The following is a 23,328-nucleotide window of genomic DNA, read 5'->3' as shown; positions in this document are numbered from 1 at the left end:
ATAAGGGAGCATTACCTTGACAATTCTGTAGGAAACATCTTTTTTTCTGACCTTGCACTCTATATTTAGATTAACCCTCAATCAAATGTGAGAAATAGTCATTTCTAGAAATGCAAAGTCTCAAAAATCTTACCCCCCAAGCACCGTTACTCTAGAAGGAGGTACTGCACCAAAACAAACACTACAACTCAGAAGGAAGACACGAGAGACAGGAAGCAGGAGACCAGCACGAGAGATGAGAAGGGATCCTTGGCGGATGGTGAAAGGTGACCCCAGGATGACCACCCTGAACCAGACTGGAGGGCAACTGAGCCACACTGCAGCAGGGTCACCCCAGAGACAGGTTGTAACCGCCAAGACCCCCACTTTCATGGGGCCGCCTTCTTAACCTGAGGACTGACGCCCAGGAGAACCTGGCCCAGGTTCTCATCAGTAGTTGGCTTATTGTGACCACATATTGACGAGGGTCTCTCCCCTGATGCTCTACTAAGGACACGCATGTCACTCACAGAAGTCCTCAGTTTTCCCTGACAGCTGGAGGTAGGCCACGGAGAGCTCAGGAGCAGGGGTACTGAGCAGCCCACCTCCTCTGACCACCCTTCTGTTGCATGTCCAGTGCCTGGTCCACACGGCAGTCTTGTCAGGCATCTGACTGTGGAGGACCCTGTTTCCCAAGACTCGCCTGTGACCTTGCTCATGACCTCCCCAGAAGGGACCTCATCACCTCCCAGAGAAGCAGAAGTCAGACCATCACCCCAAGGCGGTCCCTCTGACCTCCTGGAGCTGCTGTCCAGCAGGGGCAGGGCTGCCCTCTACCTGCGCGGCTGATGCGCACTTGCCCTCCGCCTTGGGGACCAGGTGGTTTACTGTTTGGAGATAGATTTATACGCGGGTGGTAGAACAATAAATAGAAACAACTAATACAAATGTCAGGATGGTCATCACCTCTCAGGCATAAGGATGAAATTCATTTCTCTGGTTCTTGTCCAGATAAAAATATTCTGAGTAGTTTGTAAAAAGTTTCCTAACTTCAGAAGTTGTATTAGCAGTAGGTTGGTCAGGAAGACAGAAACCAGGGCAGGCTTTCCAGCAGGACTTACACCTGGTTAATATGTGAGAGGGGCAGGGGAACGGAGGTCAGGGAGGGCCACAACCCCTGGGTCCCTGCCAGCTTTCCAGAATTGGGATTTTGGAGGACCCGAAGGAAACCTCTGCTGGGTGGCCCCCGCTGCCTAGAGCACTGAGTGGCAGGTGAGTTTGGGGGAGCACCACCATAGTAGGACCTCCTGTCTGCTGAAGTGACACTTCTGTCTGCCTGTCAGAGGGGGAACAAATGATTTCTCAATGAATAACAATTTCTGAACTATCTTCCAAATCTCCCAGTAGTGCCTCTCACTGGTGGAATTTAACCTGGAAATTTGGTTCCCGGGTTTCCAATCCCTGGGACAGTTGCTCGGTGGCTCACAGGTAATCCAGGACAAAGGCCTGAGGTACCAGAGCACATACACTAGCTAGTTGTCATGAAGATACTATGCAAGCCCCTGGGACAGCACTTTCACAGAGCCTAAACTCCGACCCCACAAGCCTTCGGAACTCTGTCTCCAGCTTTCTACTTTCCTGCCTGATTGCACTAATAGAATCGATGAGTAGAATAGGGTCACCAGGGGGGAAAAAGTACAAATTTGAGTTTCACCCCTGGCTGCTGTCTTCAGGCTCTGGGCAACCATCTCAAGCATTATCACGTGGCTCAACCTCCTCCAACAGTTGTTTAGTGGACTCTGAGTAGAGACTCCCAAATCTCCCACATTTTGTTTCTTCCTGTAAAACCATCATTTTCATACTGGAAGCACACAGGTCGCGGGTGTGCTCCCACCGGACACGGCCTAGTCCCGTTTTGAGGAGCCCTCAAAATCCAAGCACACAGAAAGAGATGAACAGAAATCCAAATGCACAGGACAAAAATGTGTACTGTCTTTATTGTCTTAAAATTGCATAGTTCTTTGATTGTACACGCTTTTAAATAGAGGGCAAGGGAACCCACTTGAAACTACTCTCTCGCATGAGACATTTCAGGCCTTTTTACTATGGGCAAGAGCAAGGACCAAAATGCTGCCTGGGCTTAAAAAGAACCATGGTCAGATGAAAAAGAAAGTGGGCGAGTTGGAGGAATTGAGACAGGAGGTAACCATGGAAGGAAGCTGAGATTCCAACAGGGCTTACAGGAGGCGGGGGAAGCCCGGGAAGCTTCCCTGACATCGAGACTGGATTCAGGAGCAGCCGAGAGAGGAGGGGAAAGGAGAAAAGAGTCAGAGGCAGTGCCTTGTGCTCACATCTGAGCTGAATGCCGCCCGACAGGAGACTGGGGGCACTGGGTGGCCGTGGGCACAGTCTGGGCATGACCGCGGCTACAGAAAGCCACATACTAGAAAAATAACTTAAAAGCTATACAATTGTCATTATAAATATTTTGTTTTTTAAAACTAACTAGTGTTGATTTAAAAAGGTTCACAGTTACTCGAAAAGAGCTATATATTGCACGGTGGTGGAAAAGTCCGCTCTGATCCCCATGTAAACAATGAGTCCCTTCCCCGCTGGCGACTTCAGGACACAGAGAAACAGTATCTGCTGTAAGCAAAGCTCTTGGGTACAAGGCACGTGGAAGCTGTCAAGCTCTACTGGGATCTAGGAGATGAGAATGGCCTCACTGGGACGGTCTTGAACCAGATTAAACGTGGTGATGGTCTCCTCATGTTCTTCTCATTCCACAGTTACAGACTTGGCCAGATTCCTGGGGAAGTCAACCTAAAATGATAAAAAAGAACTGCTCAGAATCCCGCAGAGCTCAGCAACAGGCTGTATTGTAAAGCCTATTATCAGTGTACTTGAAAAGGAGGCTGTGTACCAGTTCACCTCCACCATGGGCTCCCTTGAGACCTGCGTCTTGGAGGTGGTTCCTTACTCCAGAAACTTCAACTAGCTGTATGTTTGATTCATTCAATAAACATTTATTTTGCACCTGATATGTTTTAAGCAGTAGCACTATTAAAAGGATATGATTGATGCCCTCAAAGACAGCCCAAATTGTACTGTTAAATATTCACTTTTCTTAAAAGGATATGCACTAAACCCATGAGACTTGTCAGTGTACGGTGGGGGTTGTGACGGGATGGTTGATAAAGTGGCCTCAACCTTATCTGAGATGCCTTATTTAACTTATAGTAATGTTGGGGGTTTTTTGTTTTTGTTTTTAAATATATCTTTATTGATTTCAGAGAGAGGAAGGGAGAGGGGGAGAGAGAGAGAGAGAAACAATGATGAGTTATGAGATTGTGGTGGAATATTATGCAATGATTAAATGTTGCCTGCAGCAAGTTCAATGACAAGTCATAGATAAAATCAATGATGAGTCATTGATTAGCTGCCTTTTGCATGCCCCCAACTGGGGATTGAGCCCACAACCCTGGCATGTGCCCTGACCGGGAATGGAACTGTGACCTCTTGGATCCTAGGTCGATGCTCAACCACTGAGTCACGCCTGGCCGGGCTATAGTAATGTTTTAAAACAGAAATAGGACAAAATGTTAGCATATGTCACTTCTGGATGACATGTGCACCATCAGGTGTTTCTTATATTGTTTTTTGTGTTATGTATTTCTTAACGCTTCTCAGGATAAATTATAATCAAGTTCCTATTTCTTTGCACAATAGATTGTGTGTTCTTATACACTTGCTGGTAAGATCATAAATTGGTTCTTTTCTAGAACATAAGTTGACAATATATGTTAAGAGTCTCAAAATGTTAACTCATGTTAGACTGAGGACAAATCTTAAATGTGGGATGAAGATGTGTGTACAAAGATGTTCATTCACTGCAGGTGTTATTTATGCAGATGTTCTGAAAAATTAGAAACACTCTAAATAATAGAAGATTGGCTAAGTAATTGTTAAAATCCACGTTATGAGATTGCTATGGAATATTATGCAGTGATTAAATGTTGCTTGCAACAAGTTCAAGATGTGAGAAAATACTCATAACATATCAAAAAGGAAGATGTAAAATTTCACCCTTGATATAATCTTGGAAAATGTTTAAAAACTCACATGCACAAGGAAAAGACTGGAATAAGATACTGAATTTGCTTATTAACATTGCCTCTGGGTGATGAGCTGATGGTTTAATGGTATGGCCTTTATACATCTTGCAGTTCTCAAGCTGTTTTCAGGGGGTGTAAGTTACTTTAAAAAGAGTTATTTTAAATAAATATATTTATCCTCTGAATATTTACACCTGATAAAGACTAACTGGAACTTTAAGAAAACAAATCAGTTGGGAGGGTCCGTGCGAGGAGCTAGGGTTATGGAAGCTCTCGCACTCTTAGGTAATCACAAGAACCCTACACGCAAGAAGCCTGCAGGGAGGACTCTATGTTTATAATAAAGCTCTGTGGTTCTAACTTCCCTTCCCCTTAATTTCCGTTTTCCCTTCTATAAGTACCCATCCATCTTGGCACACGGGCTACAAGGGGGCACGTGGCTTGCCATGTCTGCATCACTGGGTTGCAACTCTTTCTTTTCCCCCCAAATACATCCTTTTTGGTGATGAAACACCTAGTCGGTACTATTTTTTAGTCAACACACCAAATAAGTATTTAAAAACATGAAAGAGTTCTAGGGGTACATTCTGCCCTTTGCTGGGTTAGCAGTTTCCAGACGTACATCATATCCTCGGAGAACAGCCAGGTGGAAGGACAGGAGCTGCAGGGGGATCACGCTGAGGATGCCCTGCAGGCAGTCCACCGTGTGGGGCAGCTCGATCATTTTATACGCAAACTTGGAGCTCTCGGTGTCGTCCTTGGAGCACAGAATAATCGGGCGACCCTAAAGCAGAGAAAAGTGGTTACAAAATGCAGATCGTCTCCGAAAGAAGCATCCCTCACATTCTTGTTTTTGAGATCAACATTATTGCAATGAAGACAGTGATCTTTTGTTTTTGCTGGAATTATGGGTGAGGTGCTGTGTATGACTCATGGAAAGGACAAAGTGTTTCTGATGCTTTTTGGTGAGTTTCTTTCCCTTCCCTGGCCGGGTGGTCATGCTCCTGGCTTCACTCACTCAGCACCCATTTCTGAGTGGCTTCAATGTTCCTTGCAAAGGGCAGGGAACATCCTCTCTTTGCTCTAATGGGGCTCACAGGTGAGTGGTGGGAAACAAAAACAGACAAGAAAACCAGTAAGTAACGAACTTCAGGCAAGTGCCACAAAGGCAATAAAATAGGGTAATGTGATTGGGGGAGACTGGTGAAGTCTGGGATGGCCCCTCCAAAAAGGGGAGACCTGGAAGCAGAGAGGCCAACTCTCTGGAGGTGCGTGGGAAGACATGCGGGGCAGAGGGAGCAGCCGACGCCAAGGCTCAGAGGCAGGAAGGTGCTGTCATGAGTGGAAACAGAAGGAAGGGGTTGGATAATGCAGGCTCGAGGTCACTGTAGTTTGTTGGAAGCCACTGGAAGGTTTTAAGCAACAAATGTAGTGATTGTGTTCTACCACTTCTCTCTGACCACCATGCTGAACCAGGAGTGGCAGCAGCTGGCTCAAGCGCCTTGTCAGATGGGAACCTCACAGCCCCCCCACCTCCGGACAGCTGCAGTTTAATAAAGACTTTGGCTGGTTTTTGTCCCTGGCCCCGGGGAGAGGGCCTCTGAACTCCTGGGCTTTCCTGAGTGATAGAAGTGTCTTTGTTTTCCACGCTGGGCCCCTTGGACCACACCTCAGTTGATGCTAATGAGGTGACTCATGGTGGGCCCAACTATAGTTTCAGGATGGGGGTGAACCGGCCAGGAAGACAGACTGAGTAGTTAGAGTTGGGGCTTTGAGCCACAGGATATCAGCCTGACCTGACCTCCAGGGACAGAAGAGGTGCTGGAAACTGGGTTCAATCATGTGGCCAATGATGCAATCTATCATGTCTACATAGTGAAACCCCAATAAAAGCTCTGGACCCTGGAGCTGGAAAGTCAGGCGGCTCCTAGGCTGGTGATGGTCACTGCCGTGCAGGGAGGGGAAGCGTCCTGAGGCCATGGAAGCTTGGTGTTTTGGGGCGTTCCCTTATGAATCTCTTAAAGCTGACCCTGATTTCTATCCTGCATAATAAAACTGTAACAGTCATATAGTGTTTTCCTGAGTTTTATGAGTCAATCTAGGGAACTGCTGAACCTGAGGGACTATCAGGAAATGCAGAAGTGTGGGTAACCTGAGAACCCCTGAACTTGCAGCTGGTGTCTGGAATGAAAGCAGTCTGGTGGAGGACAGTGCCCTTCACCTGGGAAATATGACCTAACTCCATGTGGGGAGTGTCAGTACCGCCCTCAGGACTTCCCACCAGGAGTACTTCCTTTAGTATCCTGGCTTGGGATGCAGGACAGCTCCGGGCACTCTGGGTCCTCACTAAGGAGCTGTTGTGGGCATGGTCAAAAGCTGGCCAGGCCCTTCTGAACATGTGTACCACTCATGAGGGGCTGAGGAGAGAGTGTGTGGTCATCCCTGCTCGCTGGCAGGACCCAAGCACAGACAGTGCTGGCAGACAGTGGTTGAGGTGGGCATGTATGGAAGAGAGGAGAAAGGTGGCCCCAGCCCAGCTGAGAGCCCTCACCTGGCGCGCGGTGATCTGCTGCAGAGCATTCTGGCATTTGGTAAAGCAAGGGTCCTTCATGATGACCATGATGATGGGCATCTGTTTGTCGATCAGCGCCAGGGGTCCATGCTTCAGTTCACCAGCCAGGATGCCTTCGGAGTGCATGTAGGTTATCTCTTTAATTTTCTGGGAAAACACGAGGTGGAATCAGTGTCACACTGGGAAGACACGGGGCTGGAGCACATCAACCAGAGGAGAGGATCAGCTTGAAGGCCACAAGGCGGATGGACGCACGGAGTAGTCAACAGCACAGAGGGCAACTGGCAAGGCCAGGTCCAAGGGGGATGGCCAGCTACTGTCCAGGGCATACACAAAGCCCAGCATGCAGCCTGTGTCCCCAGACCAGCCTCTCGGCACAGCCACCCACCTTGGATGGACAAGTCAGCATCAATCTAGCTTTCCCCAGGCCGCACGGCCTCCCACAGTTAGGGTTTGCAATGACGGAATTGTATTCTGTCTAGCTATGCCTCCATTCAATTATTTCTGATTAATCACTTCCCTAGTTCCAGGCCATTAATAAATTGCAAAGGGTTGATCCAATTTACCTATCAAACAAAATCACACACACTGGACTGTTACTGGAATTTTCCTTGTGATCAGGAAGATCCATTCTGTGTTACCACTAAACCCCTGTCACTGGACTGGTAAGAGTGACGAATACCTTTCCCACCTCCCCTGGAACCATTTATTTGGGTCAGGAAACACTGTTAGAAGCGTGGCTCCACTGTGAATGCTGCAGACATCTGGGGTGCCCGCCCCCAAGTGATCACTGAGGATCACTGACTTGGGCCAGTAGCAGCATAAAAGCTCCTTTCCCTCCAAAGATTAAGTTGGAGATGCAGTTGAATATGCATCTTTCGCCAGTGCATGCAGGCACTGCAGGTGAGCCCCCAAGATGGCAGAGGCACAGAGGGGATTTGAAAGCACACCCCACCCAGGCCTTGCTTCACTGTGCCCCGAGGAGCAGCGTGCTCCCACTGCCTCTGGCAAGGGTCAGAGCCTCATTGGAAGCATGTGGAAGTTGGAGCACTGTGGTCAGGCTCCTCCATTATTCCCTGACTGGTTCTTGTGAACCTATTGCAGGCTGCTCATGGCAGTGGGAAAAAAGCAAGGTCCACATAGACCTGACTTCGAATCTCAGGTCAGTCGCTTCTGCTACGTAATTTTGAGTGAGATGAGTTTTTTGGAGGCTCAGTTTCCTCCTGGGTAGACTGTGGACAATAATTGTCAATCTCTCAGAAGATGCTAGTGGAGCATAAATGGCCTAATCTAGATGGAGCCTGACACAGGCTGATACCTCTGGGGCTCACCCAAGGGTGTCCTACCCCTCTATCCTGGGAGAATAAAGATTGGGAGCCCTATCTTTATGTTCCCAGGGCGAGAACACTTGGTAGTGAGCTGGTGCTCAGTGCAGCCTCGCATGGTGGACAATGGGCCCTCAGCACTCCCCTACTCTAGCCCAGTGCCCTGTGCTCCTCCGTGCTGGTGGCGTGGCGGTTGGGCAGAGGGGACTCACCAGGGCTCCTTCCAGGCACGTGGCGTAGTTATAGCCCCGCCCCATGACGAGGAGCGACCTCTGCGTGTAGAGCTCCTGGGCGAGGTCAAGGATCTTCTGGTCCAGTGACAACACCTCCTTGATCAGCTCTAAGTCATGCACACAGCAGAAGGGGAGAGTCTGTTATACCGATTTTAGACCAAGATTCACAAACACAAAATATAGTGTATAAGACAAGGCTCACATCATAGTACACTTGGCTTCCTTGAGTTAATTTAAAAGGGTTTTAAACTTAGGATATGGTAAATAACTTGGGTTACGGGCCAGGATTTTATTGGGATGGCGATTCATATTTGTGTGCATACTTTCCTGAGCATGTAAGATAAGTAAGTGTTATTTCTAGTTCCATTTTACAGGTAAGGCAACTGAGGCTCAGAGAGGCTAAATCCCAAGCTGGCCCAGCCAGCGGGGCTCAGTGGTTGAGCGTTGACCTATGTCGATTCCTGGTCAGGGCACATGTCCGGGTTTCGGGCTCGATCCCCAGTGGGGGGTGTGCAGGAAGCAGCCCACCAATGATTCTCTTTTTTTTTTTTTTTAAATATATTTTTTTATTCATTTCAGAGAGAAGAAAGGAGAGGGAGAGAGATAGAAACATCAATGATGAGAGAGTCATTGATCGGCTGCAGCCCACAACCCGGGCATGTGCCCTGACCGGGAATCGAACCCCGATCTCTTGGATCCTAGGTCGACGCTCAGCCGCTGAGCCACGCCCGGCTAGGCAATGATTCTCTCTTATCATTGATGTTTCTATCTCTCCTTTCCTCTCCCTGAAATCAATAAAAACATATTTAAAAAAATAATAATGAATTCCAGACTGGCCAGTTAGAGCTGACATTCCAGATCAACACCCCTTGTCCAGGCCCCATGCCACGTCGGAAGACAAGGCCAGCATAAGTTGGAACAATGGCTCTCAAACTTTTTGGCCTTAAAACTCCTGTAAACTCTTAAAAATTATTGCAAATTCCTAAAAGCCTTTGTTTTTGTGGGTTATATCAATATTTAACAGATTAGAAACTGGTAAAATTAAAGATACTCATTTATATAAAAATAACAAAAAATCCCATTATATACATATTTTTAAAATCAGTGAGAATAGTAGCATTGCATTTTGCAAATATATATATATTTTAAATATATCTTTATTGATTTCAGAGAGAGGAAGGGAGACGGAGAGAGAGAGACAGAAACATCAATGATGAGAGAGTCATTGACCAGCTGCCTCCTGCACGCCCCCCACTGGGGATCAAGTCCACAACCCGGGCATGTGCCCTGACTGGGAATTGAACCTCGATTTCCTGGATCCTAGGTCGATGCTCAACCCCTGAGCCACGCCCAGCCAGGCGTTTTTTGCAAATCTTAATGTCTGACTTAGAAATAAAATCAGATTCTCATATCTGCTGCCTCATCCAATCTGTTGTGATAAGATCTTTTGGTTAAAGTATAGGAAGAAAATATGATCTCATAGAAATTTGTAGTTGGACAAGGGAGATATATTTAAATCGCTTTTTCAAATCATTGTGAATGTTCTTTGATCTACACTAAACAAGAAGCAACAATTTCTTAAAAGGGTAGTTGTAAATATGGAATCTGAAATCAGATCAATAAACTTTTCCTCCCTTGTTACATGAAAACGTGTTGGTCTAACTTGCATTTATTTAAATAAATCTTCTATACTTGCATGATTTTGTAACATCACGCATTGGCCATTTGGAAACTACTGGTTCACTGAATTACGCAAATGGACACATTTCATTATAAAACATTTTTTAAAAAAATCACATTTGTTAAAATCACCACGATCTCATCAGAGATGTCTTTAAGTGCTGTGGTCAAGCTCTCAGTTTTCCTAAATCGTAAGTTTCAGTGGAAGGCTGGAAATTTACCACTGGTAACAAATACCATCAGTTGTTTTCCTCAAAGTGTTGGGCAAACTTTGTTATGTTTGAGAAGATGCCTGCCACATACCCAAATCAGCGTGCTACTCAAACAATCCCTTTTCTTTGGAACAACCCTCATGCTTCAGGGTCCAGCAGAAGTACTTCACCCATACTTCCCACTGGTTACAGAGAATATTAAAAAGCGTTGCAATGTAGTGAGACTAACGCATTTTACTGTTTCATCGAGGGCATTCGTAAGTGAGGCTGGGTGCCTGGTGGTTGAAGAGGGTGGTGCCTCTGCTGTGAAGAGCAAGAAGGTGCCAGTGGTGGCCACACTGCCTTTGCAAATGTGCACACGGCAAAAAGGGCAAATACGTCTTGTTTATTATAAATAATGTGTTACTATGAATATGGATTTGACTGCAAAGGTCTTGCAGACCCCTAGGACCTGTGGGCCGCATCTTGAGAACTGCTGACTTAGACATCAGGATAGAATCCTGTTTTTGCAGGGTTACTACCTGCTTAAAGTTAAGAATGCTTTTCTTGCCCTAAATTTTCAGCATGTTGTCTTGGCCAGGTTCAGATCCCTAGGCTTTGCATGGCTAGATGGTGGCTTTCCCTCATTGCCTTCTCTGGGATCGGCCCCTGGCTCCTGGGGAGGACCCAGGGCTGCCTTGTCCAAGGGGTGAGGTCTTTTCATTTCATACTCTGAGAGCTGCACAAAGGAAACCTAAGAGCTCTCTCTCCTTCCCTGAGTGTAAGTGGGCTGAAGGAAAGGAGCTGCTGCTTATCCTGGCAGTGCCAGGATGGCCTCAGGGCAAGGCAGCTGGTCCAGAATACACGTGAGTGCAGTGAATGAGTGAATGAATGAATGAATGAAACCACGTGCTGCCCAAAGGCCTTGCAACTTTGTGCCACACTGTATATCTCACCGACTGCGGAAGATGGAGCCTAGCAAAAGAGGAGTTTGGTGAGACTGTAAGGGAGCGGTTTGGGACAGGAAGAGACTCGGGGCCATGTGCTCTTTCTCAGGGGTTTCCCGCGCACCTACTGTAGGATGCCTGCCCTGACCAGGCACCCGGTATCCAGCAGTGACTGTGACAAGGTTGTGTGCTCAGGAGCTGACGTGTTAGTTGGGGAAGACAAGCCAGTACACAGGTGAACAGGTAATTTTGGATCACAGCATGTGTTATAAAGAAAAGAAACTGGCTGGCCTGGCCGGAGAGGCTCAGTTGGTTGACTGTGTCGTCGTGTGCACCGAAGTGCTGCCAGTTTGATTCCTGGTCTGGGGGTGTGTACAGAAGGCAACCGATCAATGTTTCTCTCTCACATTGATGTTTCTCTCTCTCTCTCTCCCCCCCTTCCTCTCTCTAAACATGTCCTTGGGGGAGGATTAAAAAAAAAAAGAAGCGAAACTGGCTAACATTTCATAGAGCTGAGACAGGGGAGTGAGACCTCAGTTAGGGTGGCCAGGGAGAGTCCCAGGAGGTGACATTTGAGCTGGGACTTGCGATAAGAAGCCATACGCTGTTTGAAGAGCTAGAGGAAGAGGGTTTCTAAAGGAAAGAGACAGTGCAAAGGCCCTGGGGTGGAAAGAGGTTGGCACTCCTGAGGATCAAAGGTGAGTGAGGACCCCCCCATCAAGAGAGGGTGGGGGAAGGGAAGTCGATGACGTCTGAGGTCAGGGGCCCAGCATGCAGAGCTCCTGGGACTGGTGAGGAGTGTGGACTTCAATCCTGGCCCAGTGGAGAGGAGGAAGTTTTGAGGAAAAGGGTATGATTAACAGCATCGCTAACAGTGAGTCAGGAAGAACAGCCCACTGGGATTTGAAAGTTAAGGGGAGTGTCATTTTGGAACATACCAGGTAACGTCTGTAGGCCTTGGATGATCTCCCGCCGTCTATCTTGTAGTGAAGTGCGGTCTTCGGACATCATCAGGCCAAACATCACCAGGGAGATGAACTGACTGGTGTAAGCCTGTGGAGAAATGACAATGTTGGCAGAGGGAGCGAATGTGCTGGTGGCAGCCACGTGAGAGGGGCAGGTCACCGGGGCCCCCCTCGGCCTAGGCCTACCATCCACCCGCCAGCCGAGGCCCTCCCACCAGGGTGCACGCAGCTTCTTTACCTTGGTGCTGGCCACGCCGACCTCCGGGCCTGCATTGATGTGGACACCGCAGTCGGTCTCTCGAGAGATGGAGCTGCCCACGGTGTTGGTGACGCCCACGGTCAGGGCCCTGCGCTCCTTACAGTAACGCAGTGCCAGGAGGGTGTCTGCGGTCTCACCTGCCACACAGACCCTTCCCTTCAGCTGGATGTTCACAGGTGCATGGCTCTGCCCATCCAAACCCTCAGCCCCCCATTCATTTCCTCCCCACTCTTACACAAAAATCAGTGCCCAGTCACAGCCAATTTGCTCCCAGAAAGAAAATGCATGCTCGATAATTTTGCTGCTTGATTCTTAGATTCAAGATTCCACTGCTATTTATGTGGCAAGCACTTTCTCACCCACTGTTCCATTGACTCTCATGGCAGTCCCATGAGGGCCATCGTCCCCATTTCCCCTTGAGGATGAGGGACTCAGAAGAGGGAATCAATGCCTCCCTCACTCAAGGCCACTTTCGGTGGGCGATGGAATCAGCACCAACCTGGGCGGGCTCGGGCCCCAATGCCCTTTCTATAGCTCTAAGCTGCCTTATTCAGAATGTGCCGAGATTTAACATTTAAAAAGCAAGAATGTCCCCAAATGGCATTTCTCAAATAAATCTTGTTATAAAGAAAAACACTTCTTGTAGCCTCACAATGTGGACAAAAATTATTTTTATAATAAAACTACTTCATTGGCTCACGCATAAGCCAGCACAGACTCCCTGTGTTTCCAAATCCTAAAGAACTCAAACTAAATCAAATAGGATCCAGACCATAAAATCAAACTCATTTGATGTCTGCTCAACCACTGCTCTTGGCTGTGCCTTTCCTAGCGCTTCTGCAGTGCAGGCTGGTGCTACTCTATGGCCCAATCCCTTTTCCCTTTTTCTCTTCAGACTTGCATCTAGCACACCGGGGTGTCACACAGCCCTTTCTCAGTGCCTACAGGATTTGGGGCTCGGAGGTGGAGAGCAGGACAGCTCTATCTTCATCATCCTCGCTCCCCAATTTCTGGTACAGTATTTTTTAACTTAATGGAAAGGGCTAAACAAAATGAAACTTTAAAACCCTCTGTGAAGATACTCAAGAGCAGCCACGACATTATTTTCACATGAAATCCACCTCTATTCTTTGGTGAGTGGCTCCCACCAAGTCATGAAACATTTTTAGGTTTGGATGGATCATAAACTGACAATGTTGGCAACTGAAGTCACATGGCAGCACCTGGGTACAAAGTGCTCAGCGGAATGGTGGGTGTGTCTGTATTAGTGCCTCTTAGCTTGTCAGTGAAATAGGATAAAAAATCCAAAATTAAAGGCCTAATATCCATTGGAACTCTCAATATGGCTTCCATTTTGTGGTTAGGTTTTCTTCCTTTTGTCAAAAAGATACATTCTGAAGTACTCATGGATGAAATAACACGACGTCTGAGAGTGACTTCCAAATAACCCAGTGGAGGGGAGGGGTTCACGTGGGTATCGATGACACAAGGTCTGCTGAGTTGATCATTGCTAAGACTAGGAAATTCCTCGTGGGAATTTCTACTTTTATAAAGACTTGGAAATTTTCGATAATTAAAATGTTTTTAAAATCCTCCTAGAGCTTTGTGCAATTAGTCAGCATAACACATGTAAAGACCACTGCAGATTACAGTCATCAGGTGATGTTCCACCTGATGCTCACAGTGACAAGTGAGAGGGGAGCAGGTCCAAGCCTATGGCCACGAGTCACCTCTCCAACCCTCTGCCCAGCCCGACTGTAGCAAATACCCAGCTTAGTGAGAGGATGGTACCCAGTGGGATTTGCTGAGCCGGCCCTACCCTGGAGCAGGGTCTCTCCACACCTCCCCTTGCTGGCAGCGTGGGCACTGCACAGCAACCACACAGTCCTCGAACCAGCAGAATTTTGAAGAACTCTCTCAATTAAACCCAGCACACATTTATGGCACCTTGGTGGGCGGTCCCATAAACCTTGGACTTGAAATACCAGGAGAAGGAAGAAGCCCTGGCTGAAAGGTCCTCCCCATAAAATGAGACAGAAACTGATGGTGCTGTGGGTGAAATGACCAGATGCATGAGAAAGCCGCATGTGGCTGGTGCACAGAGAACCTCGCTGGATGAAGGAGGGAGGAAGGCACACGGTGGGTTACTGAGAGGACAGCCCTGAGTGAACTAACCCAAACCTGTACCCCTTACCTGACTGGCTGATGAAGAAGCAGACATCGTCCCTGAACACCGGCGTGTTCCTGTCCAGGAAATCGCTAGCAAGTTCAACCATCACGGGGAGCTCGGTAAGTTCCTCCAAAACTTGCCGTGTCTGAAGCCAACAAGAATGGAGACTAAAGTCAGTCACGACGCTACAGGGACATCGGCAGCTGGGCTTCTAGGGGACAGTTTGTGAAATGGAGCCTCTGTATCTGCGTGGTGAGGCAACTTCAGGTACTCAGGGCGAACAGCAGAAGGGACCGTACCAGCTCTCACACTGGCTCACAGGAACTGAATTTGGAAGACCAAGCGTGTGACAGCATGTAAGATGCATCTTGTCCTAGGCCACCACTACCTCCCCGGCCACCAGGGCCCAGCACATGGCACTTACAGCCACAGCGGCGTGGTAGCTGGTTCCACAGCCAATCACGATGAGCCGTCGGCACCGCCGAATCTCCTTCAAGTGGGCCTTCAGGCCTCCCAGGAGCACTGTGGGGCACATGCAGGGTGTCAGCGTGAGCCCTGTCATACAGGGACTGCACAGTGGCCTGGGGTGAGGTCCAGGGATTACCTGTGTTGGTCTCAAAGTTCACCCGACCTCTCATAGTATTGAAAACTGATTCTGGCTGTTCAAAGATCTCCTTCTGCATAAATGCACTGAAGTTACCTGCCCAAGTAAACATCAACAAGACAGGTTAGTTTTCATATAGTTCTATTTCCAGGGCTTAACTTTTAATCAAGACTTTATGCAATTAGTCAGCATGACACATGTAAAGACCACTGCAGATTACAGTCATCAGGTGATGTTCCACCTGATGCTCACAGTGACAATCAAGAGGAAAGCAGGTCAGGCTCGATTACTATTTCAGTTTATACACTCGGCCTTTCCATCGGGGGAGGGGGGGGACGAGAGTAACAAATTTGGGCTGGTCTTCCTGGGCCACACTCCTCTTAGCAAGGCCAGAAGAAAGTAAAATGCTTTCCTTCCCAAAACTCACCTACTTAGGGAAGTACAAATTAAGCCTGCCCAAAGAAAGAGACCGGTTTCTTTTTAACAAACACCCTTCTAGCTCCTGTATTAAAGAAAAACCTTTCGGTCACATGTGCATTTCTAGGCTCTGATGTGAATGGGGTTGGAGAACATCGATGTGGCCATGTGGCCGCAGCATATTAAGGTCCCAGCAAGCTGGGCTTGATGATCTGGAGGTGTTCTCTGGGACACACACACATGCCATTGCAGTGTTCCTGTCTGCTACCTTCATCAGGGGACTTATACAAAAGGTGCCACGAAGCAAATAGGTGAAGAGGGGTCTGGCCACCGCAGACACAGGATCAGGGAAAGGGCTCTCTGAGTGGGTGACATTTCATGGGACATGATCAAAAGGAACTATCCTATGAGAGGAACAATAAATGCAATGACCCCCGCAATGGGCAAGCCCGGGGCCTGTCAGTAACAGGGTGGCTAGGGTGGCCAGGGCATAGCGGGAAAGGGTAGAGCGAGGTGGGGCCAGACTGCATGTGGGGGTTTGTGCATTTTATTTTCAGAACAGTAGGAAGCCATTTGAGGGCTTTAAACAGCAGGACAAAGGTTCTGATTCATGTTCTTAAAAGTTTAGCCAAGCTGCCCTGTGGAAAGAGGGTGCGGGGAGATGAACATGGGTGCAGGGGGAGAGGCTCTCCTTGAAAGGAGAGAGTGGTCCCTAGTTTCCCCATTACCACAGGTCTTCTGCCAGAGAATGATACCTGGGGCACAGAAATGTGTCCCAAAGTCAGTGAAGGAGGCAGTTGATGGACTGGTTAGATCAAGCAGAGGGACTGGCCCCTGGATATAGTCAGATGCTCCCCTGTAAGAGCCAGGGCAGGCTCCCCACATCCCCTGAGATCACTGCAGCCCTTTCTGGGAGGCCCCAGCAGGCAGGTGGGCCATGGCACCCACTCAGGACAGGGCAGAGAGGCTCAGGGGCTTCCCCAGGGAATGCCTGCCCCCAGAGGACACCTGCCTTTCATGATCTGCTGCAATTCCATCTGCAAGGTCTGGATGGCTCGAGATGGGTCATCGCTAGCCGAACGCTTGACCCGGTGAATGGAGAGCTTCCCATCAGCCGCTGCAGCAATGTCATCATCCTCGAGGAAGATGACCCGGTTGGTGTGTTCTATGATAGCGCTGGGACAAGGAAAACATGGGTATCACAGGCGGGGACTGTGCTCGACAGCTGCAGACAGCCCTCGGTCACTGCCTCCCCAGTGTGAGCCCACATCAGTGCCACTGAATGGCATTTTAGGAGGGAAGGGACATCACACATTGATTTATTTCCCAGAGGAGGGCCACTAAGAACTGAAATCTGCCACCACCCTGCCCCTGCTGAGCTGGGAGAAAACAGCTCCTATGGGGGGATGAATAAGAAATGGCGGGCGCAGCCAGTCATTCTTGATTACACAGTCCTAGGAAAGAAAGAAAACAAGGCTTGGCTACCTTGCATCGGAAGCAAAGAAGAATTCCACAGCTTTATTGCCCACGGCATGAAGGCAGGTCGAGCTGTCCAGCCTCTGCATCCTCGATTGACAGATGTTCTTCACGTTCTCAATATTGCCTAGCAAACGAAGGAGAGGATCGCAAATCACGTTAAACTCTTTTGTTTGAATAACATGAAGCATGCAGCCCATTTCCCCTTTGAATATGTGTGGAGGAGATTTGCAATTTTTAGCTTTGGCTGTGTCAGCCAAATAGTGTGAAAGATCCCCAAATAGCGAGAGCATTTAAGCGGCCGCAGAGAGCGCATGAAATCAACTCTGGAGTCTGGGCACGGGGGCCTGCATATACGAGCCGCACGCCATGCCCTTTACTTGGGTATATGTTAAAAAATATTCATAGTAAAAAAGCTTTTGGAGAAACAGAGACAAGTCTCAGTTGCCTGAGGACCTTCTGGATCTGGTGTCATGTGCAGGCCGCCCGGGCACGGTGAGGGCCTCGTGCCTCCAGGGGTGGGGCTGTCTGTGCTGGAGCAGCACCATCCGGTCCTCCTGAAGGGACTCACATGTCATGTACAGGATGGGGATCTGTTCTGTGGAGAGCTTGTATTTGCTCCGCACTCCGATGAGCAGGGGGCTGCCTCTCCTGTAGGGATAAGAGGGGATCGAGTTAGCCATCACCTCAACATCTGGGATGGGGCTGGATGCCCTCTGAGCACTGAGGACAGTCCCCACACCTAGCCCGTTCCCTGAGGCAAAGGGTCCTGTTGAGGTCCCACACGATAGACTCCTGGGCCACAGGAAGATGTTCCCAGGGCTTGGAGCAGGGACCAACAGGCTAGTGTTGAGAATCCCAGCTCGCTTCTAGGGTGCCACCCACCTGCTCAGTGAGTTCCCACATGGTGCTGGCACCAGAACCAAGTCCCTGTGAAGCCCTGGCAGCAGCAGGTACACTTAGGGTCTCCGCCTGCCTCTCTTCCCTGCCCATCTCTAAAGAGAGAGCCCTCGAGGCACAGGATCTGCACAAAGACTCTCCTTGCCCCCCTTTCACCTGGTTAAGGTGTTCTCCAGCTTTGGGGAGCATTCAACTGAATGGCTTTGGGTCTGCTCAACTTTGTGGGCTATTTAAAGCACTTTCTAGGGCAGTTTTGTTTCTGCCTAAGGAATACCTCGATGAAGTTTTGAATCTCAGACCTGCACAAGGCAGACTCCATCACAAAGGGGACAGTGATGGGAATTTCCTGCAGCTGACCTGACTGAGGGCCCATAACTCAGGGCCCCTGTACCCCCACCCCAGCTCAGCCCCCAGCACCAAAAGGCAATCTTCAGTAAAGTGCTTTATGAATTCCTTTCTGGTCACAACTTCTGCAGCTAATGTGTTTATAAGGAATTATTCTATGATTTGAATGGCATCCTGCCTCCAAAACCTAATTATCTGCTCATCCTTACAAATGACATCATGCAAATCAAATTCAGAATGGTGCACAGCGTAGTAAGCAGTTCACTTTTGTAGCTCAGGAACTCCAGACCTGCCATTCTTAGCAGGAACCTGGACATCAACATCCCAATAGTTACTAAAGAACACATGCCCTTCCTCCCCTACATGTTAACTTGCTAATAAGAAGAAAACACTGAGAATGTATTGACAACTTAAAAGCACTGTCTCGAACATGTTAATTAGAATACAGCAGGGTAATATTTTACATCAGCCAGTTTCTTGCTAACTTAGATCAATGTATTCATGAATGACTTGTTAAGTCAGCCAGAGTCCAGCCCATGTATGTCCACTTAGCGTGCTAACCTGACTCAATACAGGCGCTGAATAGTTCTTCATTGATAACAGATCTTGTTTTCCAGCGCTGTTGCCTATTTGGACCTCACTCTGACTTCTCCAAGTAGGGGGACAAAGTCTGTGATTGCAGAAGGTGCAGTGAGCACCCTGAATATTCTAGACACTCTTTTATTATATACAAAGCAGATCAGAGACATAGTTCTGGCTCCACTGGGGAACTAGCTTAAGTAGTCTTTATAATAATGGCCGTGAGAAAGCCCTGTAGCTATCTGTATTTCTTGGCAAATGTCTCCCTCAAGTGCTTTTTTATGGATTGATCCCTGTGGCTTCTCTGGATTTGTGATATATAATGCTCCCAACACATCCCAAAGATTGTCCTGCAGGTTATAGAGCCATTAGTTACAGACAATTCAGAAAAACAAAACTTTACTGCTTCCTCTTACTGTCTTCTACATTCATTTAAAATAATAATATCATGATAATAGCAGATTTTAAAAGGGGGTTCTAAATTTGATAAGGACCAACAGGTATAATTCTATAATTTGAAGGAATAAAATTCCAAATGATAAATTAATTCCTATCTTAGAAAAAATAAAATCATAATATTTTTCCTGCCTAGATAGTTTGACAATCTGCAAGGGAGAGCCTCACCCTCTCTTGTCCTGTCTCCCAGGGCCATAGGTGCATTTCTTATGGCTCCCCAGTGCCTTCAGAATGAAGCCTGCAGCCACAGAGTATCCAAGGCCTCTGCGCATATTCCCACTCCCCATCACCCCTCGAGTGTCTCCATGACCTTGTTCACTGCTGTTCCCCATGCGTGGTACCCAGCAGGTGTCAATAAGCACACACTGAGACTGGAAGAGCCTCAAGTCCCACCAGTACCCTGTTCCCCTCCATCCTGGCCTGACTATAGATCCTAGCAGTGCCACGCTTGCCCTGGGCCCTTTGCCTTTACTCATGCCAGTCCCTCTGTCTGCCTCCCCCAGGCTGACATCTGCTCTCCCCAGGCCCCCAGTGTGCTGCCTCTTACCCCAACCCGCCATCACAGAGTATCACTATCTCTGCCCTGCTCTGTCTTCCTGCACAAATATCCTGGCCTTAACGGCAGGACCATGTCTGATGTCACCAGGTCCTCAGGGTCCAGCACATAATAAATGCTCAGCAAATATTAGTTGGATGGATAGATGGACAGATAGAGAGATGAATGGATGGATAGATGGGTGGCTGGATGGATGGCTGGACAGACAAATGGACAGATGGATGGATGGACAGATGAATGCATGGACAAATGGATAGCCAGATGAACAATCAACCCATGTGAATATAAAATAGGATGGCAGTCATACACCTGCTTGTGTAAATCTATAGTGCTGGGGGCTCTGAGGGCTCTGACAGAGGGTCCTGGGACACCCCCGCCATGAAGGTGATGAAGCTTGAGCTTTGGGCCTGGGCAGCCTCTTCTCTACTGGATTCAAACCAATGTTCATTTTTGTTCCTAGTTTAATGTTAATAATTTTGCATGCCTTTTCTAAAGGGAGTCTCTGAAATTACATAGGCTTTAAGCCCCATGAAAGCTGGATCTGCCTTTACTATATAATTTTATTTTAAATTTGAATTTGTTGTCAACCTCTAAAAATATGGAGATTTCAAATAAAAATCCAACTCTGTTTTTTCTTTCAAAAAGGCAGAAGCTCTGGCCAAAGAGATGATGGGGTGCATTCTTTGTGGCTAAGCCACAGTTGTCTTTTCAATAGAGCAAGTACCTTCCAGTTTTCCAGAGGCCCTGTGGCCCCCTGTGCCTCAAGCTAGGTGATTATATTTTAGTTATTTGCTATTGGAAATATCAATGTGTTTGCCTTACCTTGTGGCAACAGCTTCTCCGGGATAGTGGATGCTCTTGAAAACCAACGCGAATGCTCCTTCCTGAAAACACAGGGAAGAGATGTGAGGAACAACTCATGCTGGCTGAACCAGGCCACTGCAGCTGGGCCTGACATCCCTGACACATCTCCCTGGGCCCCTCTTCACTGCAAGTGGTCCTGGGGTCATGCTGGCAATGCTCACTCAGAGCACCGAATGCAGGACAGCAGGGTGACATCAGGAGGAAAGAGACATAGACGGTGCCATGCTGATTACGAAGACCAGACCTTGCAGGTATCTTGTGAGCAACGGCAACCACGAGGAACAAGTCCCAGCTCTGCGATGAACTGAGTGAACTGGTGCATCAGAACCAGGGGCCAGGTGAGAACCAGAGCCAGGACTCCTGCCCCCTGGAACAGTACCTACTCAGGGAGCACCTGTAGGATTAAAGGGGCTGATGCTCCATGACCTGCGCTTAGCTCAACTCACACTGGCACCTGGATTCAAATCCTGGCTCCACCCTTAGCTGGGCAACGGTGCAGCCTTCTTTGTGCCTCGCTGAAGACTAGTCCTACCTTGCATGGCTTCTGTGAACCGGTGCATTGGAACAGTGCCTGACATCCAGAGAACCCAACAGAAGCACGAGTTATTATTATGTCATTATTATTTCTACGGTGAGGACTGTCAACTGTCCTTTGTGCCTCAGCTTATTGGTTTGCACAAACCAGAACTGGAATCCAGTTCTCCTAACTCAAGGCTCCAAATGCTCTTTGCATTAAAATCCTTAATGCATAATTCTCTCCTACATTCTGACTAGCCTGCACTAATTTGCCATGACTCTAGTAGACTTTGGTCAGACATGACCAGCTATACATCTGGATTTCCATGTGAAATCCCACAAGGTTTGGGACCCTGGGCAGATCTAAGGACCTGTGCAGCCAGCGTGCTATGGCCAGTTTGCCTACTGGAGGGACCCCAAGTCAGCGTCCCCAGGCCTTAAAGGGCCTTTTGCACTGCCCCAAATGAAAGGGCATCAGGCAGACCCTGAGCAGCCTGACATTCACCCTGTAGGCTTTGTCTACAACAGCGGTTTTCAACCTTTTTCACCTCATGGCACATAAATTAATTACTAAAATTCTGCAGTATGCCAAAAAGTGTATTTATTGCTGATCTGACCAAAAAAATAGGTATAATTTTGATTCATTTGCACTAGATGGCAATTGTGTTTGTGGTTTGTCTTGTTTTTTGTTAATCCTCAGCTGGGGATATTTTTTCCATTTTATTTATTTATTTATTTATTTTTAGAAAGAGTGGAAGGGAGGAAGGAAGGGGAGAGAGAGAGAGAAAGCAAAGTTGATGTGAGAGACCCATTGATTAGTTGCCTCACACACAAGCCCCAAATAGGGCTCAGGATGTAACCTACAACCCAGGTACGTGCTCTTGACCAGGAATTAAACCTGAGACCCTTTGGTGCTCAGGCCAACACTCTAACCACTGAGCGACACCCACCAGGGTGGCTGTTGTCATTTTTTTATTTGACAATCTAAGGGAACAGAAGTCAGTGCCCCTGACTAAATAGTCAGGTATTACATGTTTCAAAAATTCTTGTGGCATACTGATTGAAAATCGCTGGCCTACAACAAAGTAGGACTGAATAGAATACGCTTCTCGTTCTCTGCCCAAAAGAACTGTGTTGCTTCAGGTAAGAGAAGTCACTGAAGTTTAAAAGTGCCATCCTTGGGGAGGTATTTCTGAAATTTAAAAATACAAACTCAAAAGAGGAAGTACTATGCTGCAAAGCCAAGCTGCCTTGCTGCCTGTTACACAGTACATTATACTTTATGTATGGGTCAAATTCTTTATTTATAAACGTGTCCTCTAAATGATAACCCCCAATAGGGGAGTCATAGAGCAAAAGGCTCTACAGTAGACTTACTTTTTAAAAAAAGACTCTGGCCCTGGCCAGTTTGGCTCAATGGTTAGAGCGCTGGCCCTCAGACTGAAGGGTCCTGGGTTCGATTCCGGTGAAGGGCACGTGCCTTGGTTGCAGGCTCGGTCAACCCCCAGCCTCAGTCCAAGGCGCATGTGGGAGGCAACCGGTTGATGTGTCTCTCTCACATCGACGTTCCTCTCTCTCCCTCCCTTATACAGTTTCTCTGAAAACCAATGGAAAAAATATCCTTGGGTGAGGGTTAAAAAAACCCTCTGCAAACACCAAGGGTGATATATTTTCAACCACACTGTTGTAGCCCAGCAGGCGGGCTCTGACTGTGGGTGTCCCACCATCTCCTCCCTGAACAGTCTGCGGGCCGCCCCCATCTTGGAGGAGCCACTGGGCGGCACTGATGCCCAAGGGGCAGGCTCTGGGCTCTGGAGGCCTCTCCTCCTCCCCGACTACCCCCGAGGGACCTGGGTCTGTCCCACCTCCTCCTCCAAGGAGGGGCCTCTCTTGGATAATTCCCCCAGTGTATGTCCCTTAGCAGGGACTTCATTCTGTGGGTCCAACCCTCTGGGATGTCATGAATCTCTCTCCTGGATCATTCCCTTCAGTGGACAGACCTGATCTGATGTCTATCCCAAAAGCACAATTCTCCCTCCGAACTGCAACCCTCTCTTGCCACTAGGCCATATCTTTGCACCCTTCCTCTCCACTCAAGCTTCTTGACAATCTGCACCCACTCTCTTCACTTCCCCTCCCTCCCTCCCTCCCTCCCTCCCTCCCTCCCTCCCTCCCTCCC

General features: G+C 48.2%; 1 protein-coding gene across 1 annotated transcript in view; it reads right to left on the bottom strand.

Moving 5' to 3' along the window:
* Positions 1 to 1,948: 1,948 nt before the first annotated feature.
* The window catches only part of GFPT2 (glutamine-fructose-6-phosphate transaminase 2), a 40,518-nt gene continuing 19,138 nt past the window's right edge, over positions 1,949 to 23,328 (bottom strand). Inside the window, exons 7-19 of the mRNA XM_081135501.1 lie at positions 20,592 to 20,653; positions 17,505 to 17,584; positions 16,943 to 17,060; positions 16,470 to 16,633; positions 15,041 to 15,136; positions 14,861 to 14,958; positions 14,461 to 14,581; positions 12,246 to 12,403; positions 11,981 to 12,095; positions 8,204 to 8,331; positions 6,646 to 6,813; positions 4,717 to 4,878; positions 1,949 to 2,802 (exon numbers count right to left, since the gene is read on the bottom strand). Of these exons, the coding sequence (XP_080991627.1) occupies positions 2,758 to 2,802; positions 4,717 to 4,878; positions 6,646 to 6,813; positions 8,204 to 8,331; positions 11,981 to 12,095; positions 12,246 to 12,403; positions 14,461 to 14,581; positions 14,861 to 14,958; positions 15,041 to 15,136; positions 16,470 to 16,633; positions 16,943 to 17,060; positions 17,505 to 17,584; positions 20,592 to 20,653 (1,515 nt within the window). The 3' untranslated portion in view covers positions 1,949 to 2,757. The remainder of the gene's footprint in view (positions 2,803 to 4,716; positions 4,879 to 6,645; positions 6,814 to 8,203; positions 8,332 to 11,980; positions 12,096 to 12,245; positions 12,404 to 14,460; positions 14,582 to 14,860; positions 14,959 to 15,040; positions 15,137 to 16,469; positions 16,634 to 16,942; positions 17,061 to 17,504; positions 17,585 to 20,591; positions 20,654 to 23,328) is intronic.

This window comes from Miniopterus schreibersii (assembly GCF_964146895.1).
Source record: "Miniopterus schreibersii genome assembly, chromosome: 4".
In the NCBI taxonomy this organism is placed as follows: Eukaryota; Metazoa; Chordata; class Mammalia; order Chiroptera; family Miniopteridae; genus Miniopterus; species Miniopterus schreibersii.
Note: the sequence above shows the minus strand (reverse complement) of the source record. Positions and strands in the feature narration are given on the sequence as shown.